The 24,799-nt window shown below is 46.0% G+C and overlaps 1 protein-coding gene across 11 annotated transcripts in view; it reads right to left on the reverse strand.

Moving 5' to 3' along the window:
- Positions 1-265: 265 nt before the first annotated feature.
- LOC134949185 (leucine-rich repeat and fibronectin type III domain-containing protein 1-like protein) overlaps positions 266-24,799 on the reverse strand; it is a 934,368-nt gene continuing 909,834 nt past the window's right edge. For 10 of the 11 annotated variants that reach the window (XM_063937628.1, XM_063937629.1, XM_063937624.1 and 7 more), the window contains one exon: positions 266-1,192. In XM_063937628.1, coding sequence (XP_063793698.1) covers positions 673-1,192 — 520 coding nt within the window. In that variant the 3' untranslated portion in view covers positions 266-672. The remainder of the gene's footprint in view (positions 1,193-24,799) is intronic. The other variant, XR_010183120.1, reaches the window with a different exon arrangement.

Here is a 24,799-nt window from a genome sequence, read left to right on the forward strand (position 1 = left end):
CAGGGTGAGGGACAGATCCTGTTGTACAGTATGTATCTAGGGTGTTAGTTACTGTGTTGTATAGTATGGTGTAGGGTGAGGGCTTGATCCTTCCATATATTGGATACGGACTAGATACTGGATTGTACATAGGGTTTTTGGTTGAGGTTCACATCATGTATTGTGCTGTGTTCTTTTGGGGTGAGGATTAGATTCTGCATTGTAAGGCTGCTACTTGTGGTCTGTGGTGACTTTGTAATAATAATGAACACTGAGAAGCAGATAGGACCATTTAAAAGGATTAAACCTTATTTTGTTTTTTTTAATAGATTCAGAAAAGGCTAGTGCAGGAGACGCAAATATAAAAGAACAAAAACATTTATTATGCTTCCTTCACTTGTGTGTCAAAACCAATTATTTAAAATCAGTTTTTCATTTTTTCTTTTTTAATTACACTCTTTCTATTTAATAATAATGAACCAAAAATAGTTAGGAATGCGGGAACCATTTTACATATTAAAAAAATAGCTTTTTTTGTTGTAACCATCTGATCTTAAAAATAGACAATAGGTGTGAAGCCGAAAATCCGACCCTTTGCATGAAAATGTTCTCAATGGTACCACAATGTCCAGTCCTTAGTGGATTGTCCTGTAAAAGAGGTGCGTAAGTCTGTGGTATTGGTATAAAGCTCTGCTAGTGAGACAGGACGTCATTTGTTATAAAGGTAGTGTCAGAAACAGTCTGTTTGTCACCGTCCGGGGTGAGGTCAACCATGGTTTTGCCTCTGATGGACGTTCCTGAGATGTCCTGCATGATACTGTCTCTCCTCTCACTCAGTTTAGAAGAAATACGTCCCATCGTGCCACTCTGGCTGCCATTGGTCTGAGAGCACACGTTGGTGACCTTAGCAGGTTTCGTTTTTGGGTGGTTATTGTAGACTTTATACTTCATCAGCAGAATAAAAATGAAGACCAGAACGGAAGCCACGATGATGCCGCCAATAATGATTATCATCGTCCCACCAAGAAACTGAGCATGGAGTGATCTGCACTGCTTATATTCCTGCTCCGTTGTAAACTGTACACATCCAATTACTCTGGTGGCCGTTAAAGAGGTTATCCCGTCGTCGTACACGGCCAGGACGCACAAGTCATACTGACGGGATGACACCAGGTCACTTAGGAAGAATGATTTGCTAGATGATGGGATCATTCTGTAAAAGCAGAAAGAAGGGGATTAGATTACAGCAATCCTCGCACATCACTTCTTATCACCTCTAACATCCAAATTTATGTTACAGGTATATCCACTTCCGCCTTATAGTGATTTAAAATGTATTGGCTTGCATGTGCCATACTGTAACATATATTACATATGCTGCTGCATCATTCTTGTTTCAGTCTGTACATTTCAGCCATACCTTTATATAATCAGGTACATTTGTCTTTGTTGCTGTTATGTATTGTAATTTAGGAAAACTGATCATAATGAGATACTCAGTGCATCTGGCTGGAAAGTACACAGAGCCGGTGTAATATCCCTGGAAGTGCTGAAAGGGATATGTAAGCCCACCGACACCTACTGTAGAGGCTGACACCCCTCTCCTCCCTACCCCCTCTTTTCTTTTCCAATACTGCAATTATATTTTAGTACAGTAGATTGTTTCTGGTAAATCCACCATACAAATCCCCTTTTGTTTTCATTATAGATAGCACATTTATTTCTTTGTAGCTTAATGCAAATTATAGCTTCTATATACCACAGCCTCCGTTTCCACTATGCTGTATAATCAGTCACCACCTTCACATTCTGTATATAACAAATCAGCAGCTGCAAACTGGTAATTATATATCCACCCCCAATTCATCATAATCTGTAGCTGAAATCCCCATGTAATTGTAATGGACAACAATACCATTGCTAGGATGTGTAATCCATTTAATTATACATAATCTCTGGTCAGAAAAAAAAATCACCACTAAACAGCCCCCCCCCCCCCCCCACCAGATACCACCATGCACATCGACCCCCTTACCAACTAATCATCAATTTTACCCCATTCATTAATGTACTATATATTATACACAAGTATAACGCTCTTCATTCTTTGACCCCAATTTAAACTTTTTTTTAAGAATATAAAGTAACCCTTTAGAGATGAAGAAATACTTGCAGTCATTCATGTACCATAGAAAATGTGGAGGCACAACATTTGTGTTTATGTGTACATGTGCCCGTCTGTCCTCCAGGCAGTGGCTGAGAGTCGACATGGGACCCACTGATGCTGGGCCATTGACTTGGGAGGTCTTTGAATGCTCTTCTGTGCATGAGAAGGGACTTATGTGTGCTCTGTGTTTTCTCAAACACTGCTTTACTGAGCTCGGGCCAATCCCCATGCTTAGGAGCTAAGTGGGGGCCTCTAAAATAGATTGCTGCTCTACCATGTCCTTCTATATGGATGCTAACAGCTGGAACCCAACTTGTTATGGGTATGCGGATAGCCATGATCCCTACAAACGATGTGCTGTCACAATACCGACGCCGGGTTTCCGATGGGGCCACCAGACCGTCGCCGCTATACCGGCAAGGTAGGTGATTCCCCCTCTATGGGTGTCCACGACACCCATAGAGGGAGAATAGAACCTGTGTTGAGCGTAGCTCGCTACCGAGCCTGCAAGGAGCTTTGTTGCGTTCAGGATGCTGATGTCTGTATACTGACAATCGGCATCCCATGCGGCTGGATATCATACTGAACCCTTGTTATGTATCCTTTGCAATGACTCTATATAGAGAATAGAATACTCCCTTACGTGGATTTGTAGGATATAACCAATAGAAAATGGGTTTATACAAGTGTGTGTGTGTATCTGGATCCAGTAGGTCAAGATACCCGACAGCTGCCAGCTGGAATCCCAGCACAACAGAACTATTCCCAATCATGGGTGTACATAACACCCATAGAGTGGGAATAGATCCTGTGGCGAGCCACTGAGACCGCAAGGGGACCCTTAGTACTCGCCCCGCTGCCGGCATCCCGTCTGCCGGTACATCATACTGAATCCATATATAATATACTGTGAATATATGTCCCTTATGCAATAGCCTGTGAGTTGCAGGAACTGTTGCAGTGTTGCCACGTTAAATCTACAGGCTACATCACCAGAAATGCACCTGCAACTTACAGACTAGTGCCTGCCATGGGTGTCTATGTACTAAGCCTCGGAGAGAGAGAGAAAGTGGGCGGAGATAAAGCACCAGCCAACCATCTCCTATCATTTTTCAAACACAGCCTGTAACATAACAGGAGCTGATCGGCTGGTACTTTATCTCTCTCCCTGGCTTAGTACACAGACCCCATAATCTGCTATGTTTTATCACCATTTCTCTGAGAGGGAAAAGAGATTGGATTATTCACACAACTTTGAATGTAACTCTCACATGTAACATACTTACCTACTTTTGAAAAAAACATTTAAAGGAGACTGTGAAAACAACACGTACTGTATGATGGGCAGTACAGACGATGTAATGGTTAGCATTACTGCCTCACAGCACTGAGGTCATGGGTTCCATTCCCACCATGGCCCTAACTGTGTGGAGTTTGTATATTCTCCCCGTACTTGCGTGGGTTTCCTCCGGGTACTCCGGTTTCCTCCCACAATCCAAAAATATACTGGTAGGTTAATTGGCTCCCAACAAAAATTAACCTTAGTGTGAATGTGTGTGTGTGTACATGTGATAGGGAATATAGAGTGTAAGCTCCACTGGGGCAGGGACTGATGTGAATGGGCAAATATTCTCTCTGTACAGCGCTGCGGAATATGTGTGCGCTATATAAATAACTGGTAATAATAATAATAATAATAATAATAATATGAGTTAAAGTGGACGTACACTACCTAAAACACAAGCCCTAAGCAGTTATAGTTTGGCACATACAGTATATGTCAAGTGACCATGGGAAACATTGGGACAGATGTATTAAGCCTGGAGAAGTGATAAGGCAGTGATAAGTGCAAGGTGATAACGCACCAGCCAATCAGCTCCAATATGTAAATTGACAGTTAGGAGCTGATTCGCTGGTGTGTTATCACCTCTCCAGGCTTAATACATCTGCCCCACTGTGTCTTATAACCAATGCAGGGAAGTGATCACATTTGAATGTTTATATCACTGATATGCTTTTGTTTTGTTTCCAAGTATATGAGCTACATACTGGGGGTAAGTATATGAGCTACATACTGGGGGTAAGTATATGAGCTACGTACTGGGAGTATGGTGCGATCAGGGAGACTGCTAGACTCTTCAGGGAGGCACGAAGATTGCTGCTATTCCTGTCAAGTATTATTTATTTTTCTCCTGTAGTAATCTGTTTTTCAGTCCTGTAGCAGTAAGGGTGTATGGTACTACCTTTTGTTTCAAATGTCATTGGATTTTTAGCATTTATTTCCAGGAACACTTGCACTAATAAATAGCTCCCGCTCTGTAAGTAGTTGTCCATTTATCAGCACCAGCCATCTGGTGTAAAAGTTGGTTGCTCAGCTAAAATGCTCTGAGTATTCCCCTCCAGAGGTGCACACTCTCCGAGACGTGGAATTTATTAGAGTACTAGTTTATTGGACCCAGGCCACCTCAGTTTCTGAACCCGCCATCCCACACTCTGCTGTGTCTGGCACCATCCCCTCTGATTTGTTGTTACCACCGCTCCGCATTAACACCCCCTAGGCTCCCATACTGCATTACCAGCGAGCGGTCCTCCTAATATACTGTAACACAAGTAAGTGTGACAGGGAAGGTGGGCCCCTTTCAGCCCTGGGCCCCATAGCTAAGTGTGACAGGGACGGTGGTCCCTCTCAGCTCTGGGCCCCAAAGCAGCTGCACTCCCTGCACCTGTGGTAGCTACGCCCTTGTCTTCTAGCTCTGTCCTGTCTGCCTTGCGGTGGGAGTCATTGGGGTATGCGCCATTGAGAAGATAGACCTTCTATAATTATTATATAGATGCTTTGTCACAAAATAAAATATTGCAAGTATAATCAAAGTGTCAAAATACCTGAAAGTGTCACATATGTCCATGTCGTATGTAAAAATAAGAATTTACTTACCGATAATTCTATTTCTCGGAGTCCGTAGTGGATGCTGGGGTTCCTGAAAGGACCATGGGGAATAGCGGCTCCGCAGGAGACAGGGCACAAAAAGTAAAGCTTTACGATCAGGTGGTGTGTACTGGCTCCTCCCCCTATGACCCTCCTCCAAGCCTCAGTTAGGTACTGTGCCCGGACGAGCGTACACAATAAGGAAGGATTTATGAATCCCGGGTAAGACTCATACCAGCCACACCAATCACACCGTACAACCTGTGATCTAAACCCAGTTAACAGTATGATAACAGCGGAGCCTCTGAAAAGATGGCTCACAACAATAATAACCCGATTTTTGTAACTATGTACAAGTAATGCAGATAATCCGCACTTGGGATGGGCGCCCAGCATCCACTACGGACTCCGAGAAATAGAATTATCGGTAAGTAAATTCTTATTTTCTCTATCGTCCTAGTGGATGCTGGGGTTCCTGAAAGGACCATGGGGATTATACCAAAGCTCCCAAACGGGCGGGAGAGTGCGGATGACTCTGCAGCACCGAAATAGAGAACTCCAGGTCCTCCTTAGCCAGGGTATCAAATTTGTAGAATTTTACAAACGTGTTCTCCCCCGACCACGTAGCCGCTCGGCAGAGTTGTAATGCCGAGACCCCTCGGGCAGCCGCCCAAGAAGAACCCACCTTCCTTGTGGAGTGGGCTTTTACCGATTTTGGCTGTGGCAGGCCTGCCACAGAATGTGCAAGCTGAATCGTACTACAAATCCAGAGAGCAATAGTCTGCTTAGACGCAGGAGCGCCCAACTTGTTGGGAGCATATAGTATAAACAGCGAGTCAGATTTCCTGACTCCAGCTGTCCTTGAAATGTATATTTTTAAAGCTCTGACAACGTCCAACAACTTGGAGTCCTCCAAGTCGCTTGTAGCCGCAGGCACTACAATAGGTTGGTTCAGATGAAATGCTGACACCACCTTAGGGAGAAAATGCGGACGAGTCCGCAGTTCTGCCCTGTCCGAATGGAAAATCAGATATGGGCTTTTGTAAGATAAAGCTGCCAGTTCTGACACTCTCCTGGCCGAAGCCAGGGCTAGTAGCATGGTCACTTTCCATGTGAGATATTTCAAATCCACAGTTTTTAGTGGTTCAAACCAATGAGATTTGAGAAAGTCCAAAACAACATTGAGATCCCACGGTGCCACTGGAGGCACCACAGGGGGCTGTATATGCAGCACTCCCTTAACAAAAGTCTGGACTTCAGGAACTGAAGCCAATTCTTTTTGGAAGAAAATCGACAGGGCCGAAATTTGAACCTTAATAGATCCCAATTTGAGACCCATAGACAATCCTGATTGCAGGAAATGTAGGAATCGACCCAGTTGAAATTCCTCCGTCGGAGCACTCCGATCCTCGCACCACGCAACATATTTTCGCCAAATGCGGTGATAATGTTGCGCGGTACTTCCTTCCTTGCTTTAATCAAAGTAGGAATGACTTCTTCCGGCATGCCTTTTTCCTTTAGGATCCGGCGTTCAACCGCCATGCCGTCAAACGCAGCCGCGGTAAGTCTTGAAACAGACAGGGACCCTGCTGAAGCAAGTCCCTTCTCAGAGGTAGAGGCCACGAATCTTCCGTGATCATCTCTTGAAGTTCCGGGTACCAAGTCCTTCTTGGCCAATCCGGAACCACTAGTATCGTTCTTACGCCTCTTTGCCGTATAATTCTCAATACTTTTGGTATGAGAGGCAGAGGAGGAAACACATACACCGACTGGTACACCCAAGGCGTTACCAGCGCGTCCACAGCTATTGCCTGCGGATCTCTTGACCTGGCGCAATACCTGTCCAGTTTTTTGTTGAGGCGAGACGCCATCATGTCCACCATTGGTCTTTCCCAACGGGTTACCAGCATGTGGAAAACTTCTGGATGAAGTCCCCACTCTCCCGGGTGAAGGTCGTGTCTGCTGAGGAAGTCTGCTTCCCAGTTGTCCACTCCCGGGATGAACACTGCTGACAGTGCTATCACATGATTCTCTGCCCAGCGAAGAATCCTTGCAGCTTCTGCCATTGCACTCCTGCTTCTTGTGCCGCCCTGTCTGTTCACATGGGCGACTGCCGTGATGTTGTCTGACTGGATCAACACCGGTTTTCCTTGAAGCAGAGGTTCTGCCTGGCTTAGAGCATTGTAGATTGCTCTTAGTTCCAGAATGTTTATGTGAAGAGACGTTTCCAGGCTCGACCACACGCCCTGGAAGTTTCTTCCTTGTGTGACTGCTCCCCAGCCTCTCAGGCTGGCGTCCGTGGTCACCAGGATCCAATCCTGTATGCCGAATCTGCGGCCCTCCAATAGATGAGCACTCTGCAACCACCACAGAAGAGATACCCTTGTCCTTGGAGACAGGGTTATCCGCTGGTGCATCTGAAGATGCGACCCTGACCATTTGTCCAACAGATCCCTCTGGAAAATTCTTGCGTGGAATCTGCCGAATGGAATTGCTTCGTAAGAAGCCACCATTTTTCCCAGGACTCTTGTGCATTGATGTACAGACACCTTTCCTGGTTTTAGGAGGTTCCTGACAAGCTCGGATAACTCCTTGGCTTTTTCCTCCGGGAGAAAAACCTTTTTCTGAACCGTGTCCAGAATCATCCCTAGGAACAGCAGACGTGTTGTCGGAATTAACTGGGATTTTGGAATATTCAGAATCCACCCGTGCTGTTTTAGCACTTCTTGAGACAGTGCTAATCCCATCTCTAGCTGTTCTCTGGACCTTGCCCTTATTAGGAGATCGTCCAAGTATGGGATAATTAATACGCCTTTTCTTCGAAGAAGAATCATCATCTCGGCCATTACCTTGGTAAAGACCCGAGGTGCCGTGGACAATCCGAACGGCAGCGTCTGAAACTGATAGTGACAGTTCTGTACGACGAACCTGAGGTACCCCTGGTGTGAGGGGTAAATTGGAACGTGGAGATACGCATCCTTGATGTCCAAGGATACCATAAAGTCCCCTTCTTCCAGGTTCGCTATCACTGCTCTGAGTGACTCCATCTTGAACTTGAACTTCTTTATGTACAGGTTCAAGGATTTCAGATTTAGAATAGGTCTTACCGAGCCATCCGGCTTCGGTACCACAAATAGAGTGGAATAATACCCCTTTCCTTGTTGTAAAAGGGGTACCTTGACTATCACCTGCTGAGAGTACAGCTTGTGAATGGCTTCCAAGACCGTCACCCTGTCGGAGGGGGACGTTGGTAAAGCAGACTTCAGGAAACGGCGAGGTGGATCCGTCTCTAGTTCCAACCTGTACCCCTGAGATATTATCTGCAGGATCCAGGGATCTACCTGCGAGTGAGCCCACTGCGCGCTGAAATTCTTGAGACGACCCCCCACCGCCCCCGAGTCCGCTTGAGAAGCCCCAGCGTCATGCTGAGGCTTTTGTAGAAGCGGGGGAGGGCTTCTGTTCCTGGGAAGGAGCTGCCTGTTGCTGTCTCTTCCCCCTTCCTCTGCCTCGTGGCAGATATGAATATCCCTTTGCTCTCTTGTTTTTAAAGGAACGAAAGGGCTGCGGTTGAAAAGTCGGTGTCTTTTTCTGTTGGGGAGTGACTTGAGGTAAAAAGGTGGATTTCCCGGCTGTAGCCGTGGCCACCAAATCCGATAGACCGACACCAAATAACTCCTCCCCTTTATACGGCAAAACTTCCATATGCCGTTTTGAGTCCGCATCGCCTGACCACTGTCGCGTCCATAAACTTCTTCTGGCCGAAATGGACATAGCACTTACCCGTGATGCCAGTGTGCAGATATCCCTCTGTGCATCACGCATATAAAGAAATGCATCCTTTATTTGCTCTAAAGACAGTAAAACATTGTCCCTATCCAGGGTATCAATATTTTCAATCAGGGACTCTGACCAAGCTACCCCAGCACTGCACATCCAGGCTGTCGCTATAGCTGGTCGTAGTATAACACCTGTATGTGTGTATATACTTTTTTGGATATTTTCCATCCTCCTATCTGCTGGATCTTTAAGTGCGGCCGTCTCAGGAGAGGGTAACGCCACTTGTTTTGATAAGCGTGTGAGCGCCTTGTCCACCCTAGGAGGTGTTTCCCAGCGCGCCCTAACCTCTGGCGGGAAAGGGTATAAAGCCAATAACTTCTTTGAAATTAGCATTTTTTTATCGGGGGCAACCCACGCTTCATCACACACCTCATTTAATTCATCTGATTCAGGAAAAACTATAGGTAGTTTTTTCACACCCCACATGATACCCTGTTTTGTGGTACCTGTAGTATCAGCAATATGTAACGCCTCCTTCATTGCCAAAATCATATAACGTGTGGCCCTACTAGAAAATACGGTTGATTCGTCACCGTCGCCACTGGAATCAGTGCCTGTGTCTGGGTCTGTGTCGACCGACTGAGGCAAAGGGCGTTTTACAGCCCCTGACGGTGTTTGAGGCGCCTGGACAGGCACTAATTGATTGTCCGGCCGTCTCATGTCGTCAAACGACTGCTTTAGCGTGTTGACACTATCCCGTAATTCCATAAATAAAGGCATCCATTCTGGTGTCGACCCCCTAGGAGGTGACATCCCCATATTTGGCAATTGCTCCGCCTCCACACCAATATCGTCCTCATACATGTCGACACACACGTACCGACACACAGCAGACACACAGGGAATGCTCTTAACGAAGACAGGACCCCACTAGCCCTTTGGGGAGACAGAGGGAGAGTTTGCCAGCACACACCAAAAGCGCTATATATGACAGGGATAGCCTTATAATAAGTGCTCCCTGTATAGCTGCTTTAATAATATAGTTTTGCCACAATTTTGCCCCCCCTCTCTTGTTTTACCCTGTTTCTGTAGTGCAGTGCAGGGGAGAGCCTGGGAGCCTTCCTGACCAGCGGAGCTGTGTGAGGAAAATGGCGCTGTGTGCTGAGGAGATAGGCCCCGCCCCTTTTTCGGCGGGCTCGTCTCCCGCTCTTTAGTGGATTCTGGCAGGGGTTAAATATCTCCATATAGCCCCCGGAGGCTATATGTGAGGTATTTTTAGCCAAAAAAGGTTTTCATTTGCCTCCCAGGGCGCCCCCCTCCCAGCGCCCTGCACCCTCAGTGACTGCCGTGTGAAGTGTGCTGAGAGGAAAATGGCGCACAGCTGCAGTGCTGTGCGCTACCTTAAGAAGACTGAGGAGTCTTCTGCCGCCGATTCTGGACCTCTTCTCGTTTCAGCATCTGCAAGGGGGCCGGCGGCGAGGCTCCGGTGACCATCCAGGCTGTACCTGTGATCGTCCCTCTGGAGCTAATGTCCAGTAGCCAAGAAGCCAATCCATCCTGCACGCAGGTGAGTTCACTTCTTCTCCCCTAAGTCCCTCGTTGCAGTGATCCTGTTGCCAGCAGGACTCACTGTAAAATAAAAAACCTAAGCTAAACTTTTCTAAGCAGCTCTTTAGGAGAGCCACCTAGATTGCACCCTTCTCGGCCGGGCACAAAAATCTAACTGAGGCTTGGAGGAGGGTCATAGGGGGAGGAGCCAGTACACACCACCTGATCGTAAAGCTTTACTTTTTGTGCCCTGTCTCCTGCAGAGCCGCTATTCCCCATGGTCCTTTCAGGAACCCCAGCATCCACTAGGACGATAGAGAAATAAACTATTACTCAAAGAACCACAAACCAGCCAGCAGAGGTCCTGTGATTTCCAATAGAACATTAGTGAAAAAGACTGACACTACTACACAGGGTAACAGCTGGTCTGCAGACAACCAACAGCGAGGTACAATATCATACAATCCAACCTACACTTACTGGTTGCTACCTGCTTCTGAGAGTCCTATAAAAAATCTCTCCTGAGCAGAAAGATAACCTCTATGACCTGCATTGTAAAACAGGCTTTATACATGGCGGATGTAGAATGTGAAAGGGTTTTTAAAACTTTGTCCAATGCTATGTGTTGGAAGACTTTCGACAAAGTAAGAATTCCCGAATTAATTCTCAAAAGGTCATGCGGTATATGGAGCAAATTGTAGTGAGTGGAGGATGTGCTAATACTTATCCAGAGTGTTAGACCAATCAGAGGATGACCGATGCTTGGGTACAGCACTTTTTATATTTTTCTATAGGTTGTTTTATCGTGAATGTTTTTTTTTTTTTTTTTTTAGATAAGAGGGTGTGGATTAAAAGATCGACAGAATATATATATCCCCCTGGTGCCTAACCCTAACTGTCCCCTCCGGCAGCCTAACCCTTACCATTCCTGTGTCGACCATTTGAAAGTCGAAAGTTTGACTATCGACCTCTTGATTATCTATTTACTGTCTACCTTACAGCCGGATACCAGATAAGGCATCCATCAGTGCTCGTATATTGATAATACACAGAACAGCAGGGCCAATTAAGCTCCACATGGGCCTTGGGTTGCGAATGATCATGGGGACTATTCTCAGAAGTGGAGGCGGTGTGATCAGTGCTGTGTGGGTGTGGCCAGTGACATGTGGGTGTGATCAGTGCTGCGTGGGTGTAGCCAGTGTCATGTGGGTGTGTACATTCCCAACACTATTAGCCCCAATATCTACCTAAATATGTAACTGCAGACAAATGACATCCTTTTGTGAGGAAGATAGAAATACAATTTCCATTATGAATTATATCCAACCGTGTGGCAAGCTGGTCATCATCTTGCCATCATGATGGTGTGCCTATTTTTATGTGTAAGAAAAAAAACTAACCTCACCTTCCATATGTAAATATGACAGGCACATATAGTAAGATAAAGGATGTATGCATTACCATGTGCTATAAGAGGAAAGTGGGGAAGGTAAAATACCAGTTATGTGGTGTGGTAAATGAGATATAGAAATAAGTCAGGTTGGTGGTCAGTGTTGGGAGACAGTAATGGAGTGTAAGGCCAATGGAAGTAGCTGGAAAAGAAAAATCAAAGAATAAAGTTACAGTCTAGGTGTTAGGGATAGCAATGCTTGAGTCCAGACGGTTAAATCAAATTAACTGAGGTATTAATTAAGTCACCTGTTCTTAAGCATGGTTAACCTGGACTGTAATAGCGGAGTTTGGGAAACTCTCTGTTAACGTAAGGTGAGCTGCTATCCCAGGGCCGGCCCAAGCCTAAATTTTTTGGTAAGCGGATATAGATTTTGGCGCCCCTTGGTGTAATAAACCTTCATATATTGACATAATTGTGATTTACTCAGTGTATTGGGAGTACAAGTAATAATGTAACAATGATACAAGGGAATCTATAGATCAAAGAAAAAAAATAATAAAACACATGATTTACATAAAAAAACCACAACCCTTTATTCACGTTACACCACAGTAGAGCCCCTTAAATACATTACACCACAGTACAGCCAATTATACATGTTACAATAAAGAGGAGCCGCTTATACACATTATGCCATGGTAGAGCCCTTTAGACACGTTACACCACAGTAGAGCCGATTACACATGTGACGCTAAAGTAGAGCCACTTATACACATTATGCCATGTTAGAGTGATAAGGGGTAACATAGAGCCCCTTATACATGTTACACTAGAGAAGTGAGGATGAGAGAGAGAGATAAGGACAAGAGAGAAAAAGAAAGAGGACGAGAGGGGAGAGAGAGAGAGAGAGAGGTGAGGATGAGAGAAAGAGGTGAGGAAAAGAGAGGAAAATATAGAGAGTGGACAATAGAGAGAGGTGAGGTAAAGAGAGGTAAGGACGAGAGAGAGAGAGAGAGAACAAGAGAAAGAAAGAGGCAGAAAGGTGAGGGTGAGAGGTGAGGAGAGAGAGGTTAGAGATGAGGATGATAGAGAGAGGCAAAGAGGTGAGGAGAGAGGTTAGAGATGAGGACACGAGAGAGAGGCAGAGAGGTGAGGGCGAGAGGTGAGGAGAGAGATTACAGATTAGGACAAGAGAGACAGAGAGGTGAGGAGAGAGAGGTTAGAGATGAGGACAAGAGAGGCAGTGAGGTGAGGGTGAGAGAGAGGCGAGGACGAGAGAGAGAAGCGAGAGCGACAGATGAGGTTGAGAGAGGACAACGGAGAGAGACAGAGAGGTGACGATGAGATAGATGAGGACGAGAGAGTTGAGAGAGGCAAGAAAGACAAGTGAGGAGAGAGAGAGAGATGTGAGGAAGAGAGAGGACAAAAGAAAGAGGCAGAGAGGTGAGGACAAGAGAAAGAGAGGTGAGAGAGATGAGGACAAGAGAAAGAGGCAGAGAAGTGAGGGTAAGAGAGATGTGAACATAGTAATATCTATAGAGAGTGATACTGAGAATGGGGGGAAAAAAACACCAAATTAACCTATTTGGCTGCAGCACATACACACAAACATAAGTGAGTCAAGTTTCACATTACCCTTAAAATTAAAAGGTTATCCTAGGCTGTGCTACTTATCTGGCAAGGGTTGACTAACCATGATCATACAGCATGCTGTTCCTGGGCACTGGGGGCCACTGAACCGTAGTCTAAGCAAGCTTTCAAAATCAGGCTCAGTGATGGGGTCTTCCCTGGACATGTGCAGCCTCCTGGCCGCTTCCTTGATGAGCTCCTGGAGAGTAGGAGCCCCTGCAGCACCTGGTGGAAGCCCTCCCCCTTTTCCCCTCCCTGTTCTCAGGGAGCTGGTGCCCATCGTGCTTCCTGCAGCTGCCCCGGCCAAACCCAGTCCCCATCACGCAGTGCTGGAGTCTCTTGTAATAGTGGTGGTAGCAGCCGGCACCTCTGCGGGTGCACAATGGGTATGCCATTGTACTTTCCCACATGCAGGAGCAAATGACGCACGGCGGGCGGGTGAGGGCAGGGGGTCTCAGGGCGCCACCGTAGTACATGTTGCAGGAGTTCAGGGTTCGGTGGATGCTGAGCTGCCCATTTCAAATGTGGTGCCGGTTTGCAAACCATTCAGATCTCGCGGTCCAACAGCCAATCAAGAGCCACCGCTGCCTAATTTTCTGCCGGTCCGCGAGCTCCGATTGGACGGTGCCACAATTGAGATGTCTGCTCCATTGCTGCCTGACGCCCCCATCACTGTGACATCTTACTCAGCCGCGTAGCTGGCGTAACGGTTGCGCCCGGCCCTGATTGAAGGCCTGTGGAAAGAACCAGATGACTGCACGACTAAGGGGGTCATTCCGACCTGATCGCACGCTTGCTATATTTTGCAGCGCTGCGATCAGATAGTCGCCGCCTATAGGGGAGTGTATTTTCGCTTTGTAAGTGTGCGATCGCACGTGCAGCCGAGTGGTACAAAAAAAGTTTTGTGCAGTTTCTGATTATCTCAGAACTTAGTCGCTGCGATCACCGGTTCTGGCCCGGAACCGACGTCAGACACCCGCCCTGCAAACACTTGGACACGCCTGCATTTTTTCCAACCACTCCCAGAAAACGGTCAGTTGACACCCACAAACGCCCTCTTCCTATCAATCTCCTTGTGATCGGCTGTGCGAATGGATTCTTCGTAAAACCCATCGCACAGCAATGATCCGCTTTGCACCCGTATGATGCGCCTGCGCATTGTGGTGCATACGCATGTGCAGTAGTGTCCTGATCGCTGCGCTGCGAAAAACGTCAGCGTGCGATCAGGTCGGAATGACCCCCTAAGACATGAACACAAGTCAGTGCCTCCTCTATAAAGCAGGCATGCAGGAAATGTAATGTACAGTCTGATTTCCTGGCGTAAACCGTATATCATGCACAAGTAATAATAAATACAGATGGTGCTATATTATCTAGTTATAAATACAATAAAACGTTAGCAATATATAGTGAGTGGGCAGTGCTATGGTATAATTTCTGTAATTATGGTGTTGGTGGGGGGATTCTCAGCTATCACACACTATACTGTATACATTACAGCCACAGCCCAGCTGAGCATAACTGACAGTATGACACTTCACATACTGACACACAGACACAGCACTGAATAAATAATTAGCATACGTTTACTGTGTCATATAACATGTATTATTTATTGGAATCCAATGCGTGTAGGTTAGTGAAACTGCACAGTGCATAGAGTCACAAAAAAACTTGCAGATGGCGGCGGCCCCTTCATTAATTATAATGCTTGCCACTGCCTGCCAGGATCTCCAGTCTATATAGAGACTCCAGAGTCTGTAGTAGTCTCCGGCTCCCAGTCCTACCTCCTCCTCTCTCCATCACCATCAGCGGCGGGGAAGCGAGCAGTGCTGTGCGGGCCCTGCTCAAAGAGGTCTCCGTCCTCCGCTCAGGTTACAGGCACGCCGCGGCAATAGGGCAGCGGCCGACGGGCGTCCTGCCCAAGCACTGTTTGCGCATGTTGTAATGTGCGGCGTGACGTCATGACGTCCTGCCGCTCATTACATCGGCACTGCACACAGGGAGAAGCCGCGTTCGCTAAGCAGGCAGCCGCAGCAGCACACAGTGACTGAGTAAAACAGAGTCACTGGGCTGTGTGCTGAGCTGCTTTATTGACACCAGACTGAGTGAGCGCCCTCTATGTGCGTCGCCTTACTCATGTGCGTAATTCGCGTAATTATAGGGTCGGCCCTGTGCTATCCCAAAATACAAGATCACTTAGGAGGCAGATCTTTGCAGGCTACCGAAGGAAGATAGACAAATAGTAATAACCTGCGCTCACCTTCCTTGGGTATCGGTTGTGGCAGCAAAATTGCAAATGAGGCTAAACCCACAACCTCACAAGGGCCCTCATTCCGAGTTGTTCGCTCGGTAAATTTCATCGCATCGCAGCGATTTTCCGCTTAGTGCGCATGCGCAATGTCCGCACTGCGACTGCACCAAGTAAATTTGCTATGAAGATAGGATTTTTACTCACGGCTTTTTCTTCGCTCCGGCGATCGTAGTGTGATTGACAGGAAATGGGTGTTACTGGGCGGAAACACGGCGTTTTATGGGCGTGTGGATAAAAACGCTACCGTTTCCGGAAAAAACGCGGGAGTGGCTGGAGAAACGGAGGAGTGTCTGGGCGAACGCTGGGTGTGTTTGTGACGTCAAACCAGGAACGACAAGCACTGAACTGATCGCAGATGCCGAGTAAGTCTGAAGCTACTCTGAAACTGCTACGAGGTGTGTAATCGCTGTATTGCGAATACATCGTTCGCAATTTTAAGAAGCTAAGATTCACTCCCAGTAGGCGGCGGCTTAGCGTGTGCAATACTGCTAAAATCGCCTTGCGAGCGAACAACTCGGAATGAGGGCCAATATAATGACAAGAAAAAGGTTTTGCAACTGCGCCTGGAAAGTATATGAATTGGCAATGTTTGGTAATATACCTGTTTTATTAAATAATCAGGGTAAGCTACATAAATATTAATGCAAACACAAGTGCTGTCTTCTAGTAATAAGGAAAAAATGAGAAAAGAAAAAAGAAGAAAGAGATGGAGAAGAAAAATAATAATAAAAATATAGCAAAGATGATAAACAACAATGCTAACAAAAGTTACGAAAAACCAGAAGGTTTGAAAAATTTGTATATGCGTGCATACACAAAATACTGTGAAATCAAGTATATCGTCCAAGTGTTGTGCTGGAAAGGAGCGTGGCGTCCCACCTCCTTATTGACGCACTTAATATTTGAGAAATTGTCTGTAACTGTAATCCTCCACACAGTCCTGGTTTAATAAGTGCTCCAAAGTGAATTAACGTTCCTCTGTGTTTTAGATAAGTCTATTGCAAGCAATGATGCTAAGCAAATGTCCTTTATGGGATTCTTTATTCCAGCAGCGTTTAGGTGAAAGGGGTACCCCCAGTGGGTAAATGGGGGGAATCTCAGAGGGATCGGTAATAAATAGCTCCGGACTGGCCGCTGTTTGACCTCCGTCTGGAATAGTGAAAAAGCGCCTGTTAATACAGACGCCGTCCACCAGCCCGATCGAAGGGACGCGGTCCTGTCTCTGAGGGGGAAAGTGACACCGGCTTAGAGACCCGAAACGGGACTATCCGCCGTGTACTCCCCCCTTTACAGAGCTGTTACCTGTGTCTCCTGTGATCGTATCCCGGCGTCCGTCTCCACTCAGCTTCACCGTGCGTCCTCCGGCTCCTGGTGCTGAATCTCCTTCCTGGTTGTTGGGACTTGCGGTCACATGACTCCGAGCTCCGTTCTAGTCTCTGCGCGCCTCCGGAGTCACTTGCACGCCAGAAGTGCTGAGCTGTGTGGAGTGGATGATACAGCTGTCAGGTTGAACAGTGAATGTGTTAACCACTGAAGTGATCTGTATTGCTCCTACGCGTATCGACCCATGTGGGTCGTCAGGGAGTCCTTGGTAGCCATGTTTGGTGAGGGCTATTTAAGCCCATACACTCATTACCTCATCAGAGGAGGGGGGGGTGTCAAAAATGTCATTCAAACCCAACATAATTTGATGGTATAGTGATATAAAGAACGAACCAAAATGACAATATTTAACAAATATAGCAGAATACATTAAGATGAGACGAATAGAAATGGATATGCCATGATTATAGATTAATCTAAAGAACATAGGGTGTAGTTCAGAAAAATGATAATAAAAAGAATTTGAATAAATGAATAAAATAAAAACGAATTAAAAATAAAATAAATATAAATATGGAATAATTATGACATAGAATAAGCGATATTGTATGTATTAATAGAGACCATTAGGGTGGAAAATATATGTTATGAAGTGGGGATTGAGATTGGTGTTGCAGAAGATTGTGGTTGGTACATATAATAGGGATAGGGTATCTATAAGCATTAAAAAGTCCATGGATAAATGGGCATGCCAAAACACTGTGGTACATGAAACTGGACGTTGGTATGAATGATATTATGGGGTTAGATGTGAGCAGAAATTAAATTAGACATAAGTACAAATGAGGCTGAGACTGTCTAGAAATTGTAGCTACAGTAGAATAAAGATACCAACATTTCGTTTCTAATTAAGGTGCAGGATAATTAACTCATTATTACTGCTCTCACTTCATTATCTGCATTTAGGCCGTACGGTTTGAGAGTCTTTAATGTGTATATCCATTTTAATTCCTCTTTATTAATTAATTTCGTGAAGTCACCTCTTCTCCAATTGGGTGATACTTGTTTGATGCCTAAGATTTTCATACCTGCAGGGTTACTTCCATGTATCTCTTTGAAATGATTGGATAGGTTGTGTGTCTCCAAACCCTTTCTCACGTTCCTCATGTGTTCAGAAATTCTAGTTTTTAGAGGTCTAATAGTCCTTCCCACATACTGTAAGTGACATGGACATTCTATGAGGTATATTACCCCTTTACTTTGACAGGAAATATGTTCTTCTATGGTAAAATTCTCCCCAATTTTTCTTGATTCAAAACTGGTTACTCTTTTGGTGCTACACTTGTGTGTTTTGCAATAGGCACACTTTCCACAAAGAAAGAAACCCTTACTCAGTTTCTGCCCTGTTAGTGTGCTTTGTGTCAATTCTGCCTGCTTCAGATGATTGTGTGATAATTTGGATTTTAAATCAGGAGCTCTTCTATAGACCACTTTGGGTCTGGGCGGAAGTGTGTCTGCTAGGATGTCATCCTCCAGGAGGATGTGCCAATGTTTATATAGTATCTTCTCTAGTTGCCTATTGTTGGTGCTGTATTGTGTCAAAAAAACTGTCAGGAATTTCTCAGTCTGTTCTTGTTTGTTTCTGTATGGGAGGAGAGTATTCCTATCTAGCTTCATGGCTGTATGCAAATCTTGCTCGAGTGTTTCTTCTTTGTAACCTTTCTCTATGAACTGTTGTTTCATTCCTGTGGCTTGAGTTTGAAAATCTTCTAATTTGGTGCAATTCCTCCTAACCCTCTTAAATTAGGCGTGAACAGTTATATTTTAAGCACTAGTGGACATCATCCAAACTGGCTGCGGAACATTCCATTAGGGCAATTAAAGAGGGTTAGGAGGAATTGCACCAAATTAGAAGATTTTCAAACTCAAGCCACAGGAATGAAACAACAGTTCATAGAGAAAGGTTACAAAGAAGAAACACTCGAGCAAGATTTGCATACAGCCATGAAGCTAGATAGGAATACTCTCCTCCCATACAGAAACAAACAAGAACAGACTGAGAAATTCAAGACAGTTTTTTTGACACAATACAGCACCAACAATAGGCAACTAGAGAAGATACTATATAAACATTGGCACATCCTCCTGGAGGATGACATCCTAGCAGACACACTTCCGCCCAGACCCAAAGTGGTCTATAGAAGAGCTCCTGATTTAAAATCCAAATTATCACACAATCATCTGAAGCAGGCAGAATTGACACAAAGCACACTAACAGGGCAGAAACTGAGTAAGGGTTTCTTTCTTTGTGGAAAGTGTGCCTATTGCAAAACACACAAGTGTAGCACCAAAAGAGTAACCAGTTTTGAATCAAGAAAAACTGGGGAGAATTTTACCATAGAAGAACATATTTCCTGTCAAAGTAAAGGGGTAATATACCTCATAGAATGTCCATGTCACTTACAGTATGTGGGAAGGACTATTAGACCTCTAAAAACTAGAATTTCTAAACACATGAGGAACGTGAGAAAGGGTTTGGAGACACACAACCTATCCAATCATTTCAAAGAGATACATGGAAGTAACTCTGCAGGTATGAAGATCTTAGGCATCAAACAAGTATCACCCAATTGGAGAAGAGGTGACTTCACGAAATTAATTAATAAAGAGGAATTAAAATGGATATACACATTAAAGACTCTCAAACCATACGGCCTTAATGCAGATAATGAAGTGAGGGCAGTAATAATGAGTTAATTATCCTGCACCTTAATTAGAAACAAAATGTTGGTATCTTTATTTTAGCTACAATTTCTAGACAGTCTCAGTCTCATTTGTACTTATGTCTAATTTAATTTCTGCTCACATCTAACCCCATAATATCATTCATACCAACGTCCAGTTTCATGTACTACAGTGTTTTGGCACGCCCATTTATCCATGGACTTTTTAATGCTTATAGATACCCTATCCCTATTATATGTACCAACCACAATCTTCTGCAACACCAATCTCAATCCCCAATTCATAACATATATTTTCCACCCTAATGGTCTCTATTAATACATACAATATCGCTTATTCAATGTCATAATTATTCCATATTTATATTTATTTTAATTTTATTTTTAATTCATTTTTATTTTATTTTATTCATTTATTCAAATTCTTTTTATTATCATTTTTCTGAACTACACCCTATGTTCTTTAGATTAATCTATAATCATGGCATATCCATTTCTATTCGTCTCATCTTAATGTATTCTGCTATATTTGTTAAATACTGTCATTTTGGTTCGTTCTTTATATCACTATACCATCAAATTATGTTGGGTTTGAATGACATTTTTGACACCCCCCCCTCCTCTGATGAGGTAATGAGTGTATGGGCTTAAATAGCCCTCACCAAACATGGCTACCAAGGACTCCCTGACGACCCACATGGGTCGATACGCGTAGGAGCAATACAGATCACTTCAGTGGTTAACACATTCACTGTTCAACCTGACAGCTGTATCATCCACTCCACACAGCTCAGCACTTCTGGCGTGCAAGTGACTCCGGAGGCGCGCAGACACTAGAACGGAGCTCGGAGTCACGTGACCGCAAGTCCCAACAACCAGGAAGGAGATTCAGCACCAGGAGCCGGAGGACGCACGGTGAAGCTGAGTGGAGACGGGCGCCGGGATACGATCACAGGAGACACAGGTAACAGCTCTGTAAAGGGGGGAGTACACGGCGGATAGTCCCGTTTCGGGTCTCTAAGCCGGTGTCACTTTCCCCCTCAGAGACAGGACCGCGTCCCTTCGATCGGGCTGGTGGACGGCGTCTGTATTAACAGGCGCTTTTTCACTATTCCAGACGGAGGTCAAACAGCGGCCAGTCCGGAGCTATTTATTACCGATCCCTCTGAGATTCCCCCCGTTTACCCACTGGGGGTACCCCTTTCACCTAAACGCTGCTGGAATAAAGAATCCCATAAAGGACATTTGCTTAGCATCATTGCTTGCAATAGACTTATCTAAAACACAGAGGAACGTTAATTCACTTTGGAGCACTTATTAAACCAGGACTGTGTGGAGGATTACAGTTACAGACAATTTCTCAAACATTATTGGGTATATGCAATTGCGGTCGAATTCCCGAAATTGTCGAAAAACTGGACTTTTTCGCCCAAAAAAAAAAAAATCGACAATGCAATTCAGTACTTTCCGTCAAAAAAACGGACTTTCAAAATTCGACTTTTTGAAATTCGACATTTGTCAAATTCGACATTTCTGCAATGGTACAAATGCAGCAATTCACCAAAAGTATATTCAATTGAAGTTTGGAAATTCGACAACAGTGCTTTTAGACAGTAAATTCGTTGTTAGGCACGGCGGTCTTCGGCCGTGCCCTGACTGAGCAGCGGTCACGGCCGCCGCGCCTCTCTCCTTCCCTGTCCCCCGCACGGCGCCTAGCAACGCCAGGACGCCGTGCGCACAATAGCCGCCGGGTCCCTGGCAACGCAGGACGCCGTGCGTGCAGGGCCGCCGGGTGCATAGCAACGGGGACGCCACAGGTGGACCGCGTTCCCCGTTGCTAAGAATAGTTAATTAGGTTGCTCGTGCAGCAGGGCAGCTGCACGGCAACTAGTAATTAGGGTCTGGGGGCTGGTCCTGCTGGCCCTCCTGTTATTGGCCAGCAGGGCCTTTTTATGTGAGCCAGCACACTGCAGCCCCGCCGGTGATAGCTTCTTGTATGCTGTTCCTGCCTTGCAGAACTCTGTTACTGTCAGCCGTGTTTGGTGGATCTTGCTCCCTGCCCTTTGGTACTTTGGAGGTCCGAAGCCGGTCCTGGGAATCCTTCTAGTCCTTGCGAACCTGTTTGTCATCTGGGGTTCTCGCCCGGTTTCGTGAGTAGCGGCTTCTGCCGCGTGTTGCGGCCTATGCCGCTTAGTGTTTACTTTACTATGAATTGGTGCATTTGCGGAGGTTTCCGCTTTCACTGTCCTCCCCGGAACTCGGCGGTGCCGTGTAGGGGAGTGGACAGTGGTTTCTTTGTAGTTCTTTTCCTTTGGCGGCGTGCCGCACATACGTTTAGTTTTTAGGTAGTTTATAGCCCCTAGCGTGGTTGTTTCAGTTAGAGGTCCCCTTGTTATTACCCTGTCTCAGTTCACGCCTTGACTCTCTTTAAGACCTGAGGGGGCATCGGAGTTGGGCAGACCTAATCCGCCCTTCAAACGCGGCTGCCATGGGCCCAAGAAACCATAGTCGTTCAGGCGTGAATTGTTAACACGGGTAAGACAACGGAGGTAGGGTGCTAGGGGCTATTTCCTTCCCATTTCCCAATCCCAGCATTCCGTCTTGGTGCTCAGGACTCACTACATAAGATCTCCCCTGTCCTGAGCATCAGGATCGTAACATTCGTCATTTTCAATCCGCCACACTTTGGTGGGGGAATCTAATAAAAAAATATTAAAACATTTTTTGTTGGTGTTTTTTTTTATTGGTAATAGCATATCTATTTATATTAGAAGGGATTAGGTACTTGGTTTGTCTATTTTGGAGGCACAAGTATTATTTATATATTTTTAAAATATTTTTTTTTTTTTTTTAATGGAATGGTAAAATCCCGAAAAAAAATGGCATGGGGTCCCCCCTCCAAAGCATAACCAGCCTCGGGCTCTTCGAGCCGGTCCTGGTTCTAAAAATCCGGGGGGGGGGGGGGGGGGGGGGGAAATGACAGGGGATCCCCCGTATTTTTAAAACCAGCACCGGGCTCTGCGCCTGGTACTGGTGCAAAAAATACGGGGGACAAGAAGAGTAGGGGTCCCCCATATTTTTTACACCAGCATCGGACTCCACTAGCTGGACAGATAATGCCACAGCCGGGGGTCACTTTTATACAGCGCCCTGCGGCCGTGGCATTAAATACCCAACTAGTCACCCCTGGCCGGGTTACCCTGGGGGAGTGGGGACCCCTTCAATCAAGGGGTCCCCCCCAGCCACCCAAGGGCCAGGGGTGAAGCCCGAGGCTGTCCCCCCCATCCAAGGGCTGCGGATGGGGGGCTGATAGCCTTGAGAAATTTGAAAGAATATTGTTTTTTCCAGTAGTACTAAAAGTCCCAGCAAGCCTCCCCCGAAAGCTGGTACTTGGAGAACCACAAGTACCAGCATGCGGGAGAAAAACGGGCCCGCTGGTACCTGTAGTTCTACTGGAAAAAAAATACCCAAATAAAAACAGGAGACACACACCGTGATAGTAAAACTTTATTACACACATGTCGACACACACATACTTACCTATGTTCACACGCCGACCTCTGTCCACTTGTCCAAGTAGAATCCACGTGTACCTGTGAATAAAATTATACTCACCTCAATCCAGTGTCCAGATTATAATCCTCGTACTTGGCAAAACAACAAAACGAACACCCGGACCAAACGGACTGAAAGGGGTCCCATGTTTACACATGGGACCCCTTTCCACGAATGCCGGGACCCCACATGACTGCTGTCACAGAGGGTCCCTTCAGCCAATCAGGAAGCGCTACTTCGTGGCACTCACCTGATTGGCTGTATGCGCGTCTGCTGTCAGACAGCGCATCGCAAAGCCTCTCCATTATATTCAATGGTGGGAACTTTGCGTCAGCGGTGAGGTCACCCGCGGTCAGCGGCTGACCGCGGGTAACCCCACCACTACCCGCAAAGTTCCCACCATTGAAACTAATGGAGGGAGCTGTGCGATGCGCTGTCTGACAGCAGACGCGCATACAGCCAATCAGGTGAGTGCCACGAAGTAGCGCTACCTGATTGGCTGAAGGGACCTTCTGTGACAGCAGTCACGTGGGGTCCCGGCATTCGTGGAAAGGGGTCCCATGTGTAAACATGGGACCCCTTTCAGTCCGTTTGGTCCGGGTGTTCGTTTTGTTGTTTTGCCAAGTACGAGGATTATTTTAAAAGATCCGGACACTGGATTGAGGTGAGTATAATTTTTTTCACAGGTACCCCGGATTCTTCAGTGACGAGGGGGGCGTGCCAGTCGGCGGGTCAACATAGGTAAGTATGTGTGTGTCGGCAGGTGTGAAATAAAGTTTTACTTTCACGGTGTGTGTCTCCTGTTTTTATTTGGGTATTTTTTTTCCAGTAGAACTACAGGTACCAGCGGGCCCGTTTTTCTCCCGCATGCTGGTACTTGTGGTTCTCCAAGTACCAGCTTTCGGGGGAGGCTTGCTGGGACTTGTAGTACTACTGGAAAAAACAATATTCTTTCAAATTTCTCAAGGCTATCAGCCCCCCATCCGCAGCCCTTGGATGGGGGGGACAGCCTCGGGCTTCACCCCTGGCCCTTGGGTGGCTGGGGGGGGGACCCCTTGATTGAAGGGGTCCCCACTCCCCCAGGGTACCCCGGCCAGGGGTGACTAGTTGGATATTTAATGCCACGGCCACATGGCGCTGTATAAAAGTGACCCCCGGCTGTGGCATTATCTGTCCAGCTAGTGGAGCCCGATGCTGGTGTAAAAAATACGGGGGACCCCTACTCTTTTTGTCCCCCGTATTTTTTGCACCAGCACCAGGCGCAGAGCCCGGTGCTGGTTTTAAAAATACGGGGGAACCCCTGTCATATTTCCCCCCGGATTTTTAGAACCAGGACCGGCTCGAAGAGCCCGAGGCTAGTTATGCTTTGGAGGGGGGACCCCACGCAATTTTTTTCCGGGTTTTTTACAATTTTTTCCCGTTTTTAAAAATTCAGACCAAAATC

The sequence above is a fragment of the Pseudophryne corroboree genome, chromosome 8 (genome assembly GCF_028390025.1).
Source record: "Pseudophryne corroboree isolate aPseCor3 chromosome 8, aPseCor3.hap2, whole genome shotgun sequence".
Lineage (NCBI taxonomy): Eukaryota > Metazoa > Chordata > Amphibia > Anura > Myobatrachidae > Pseudophryne > Pseudophryne corroboree.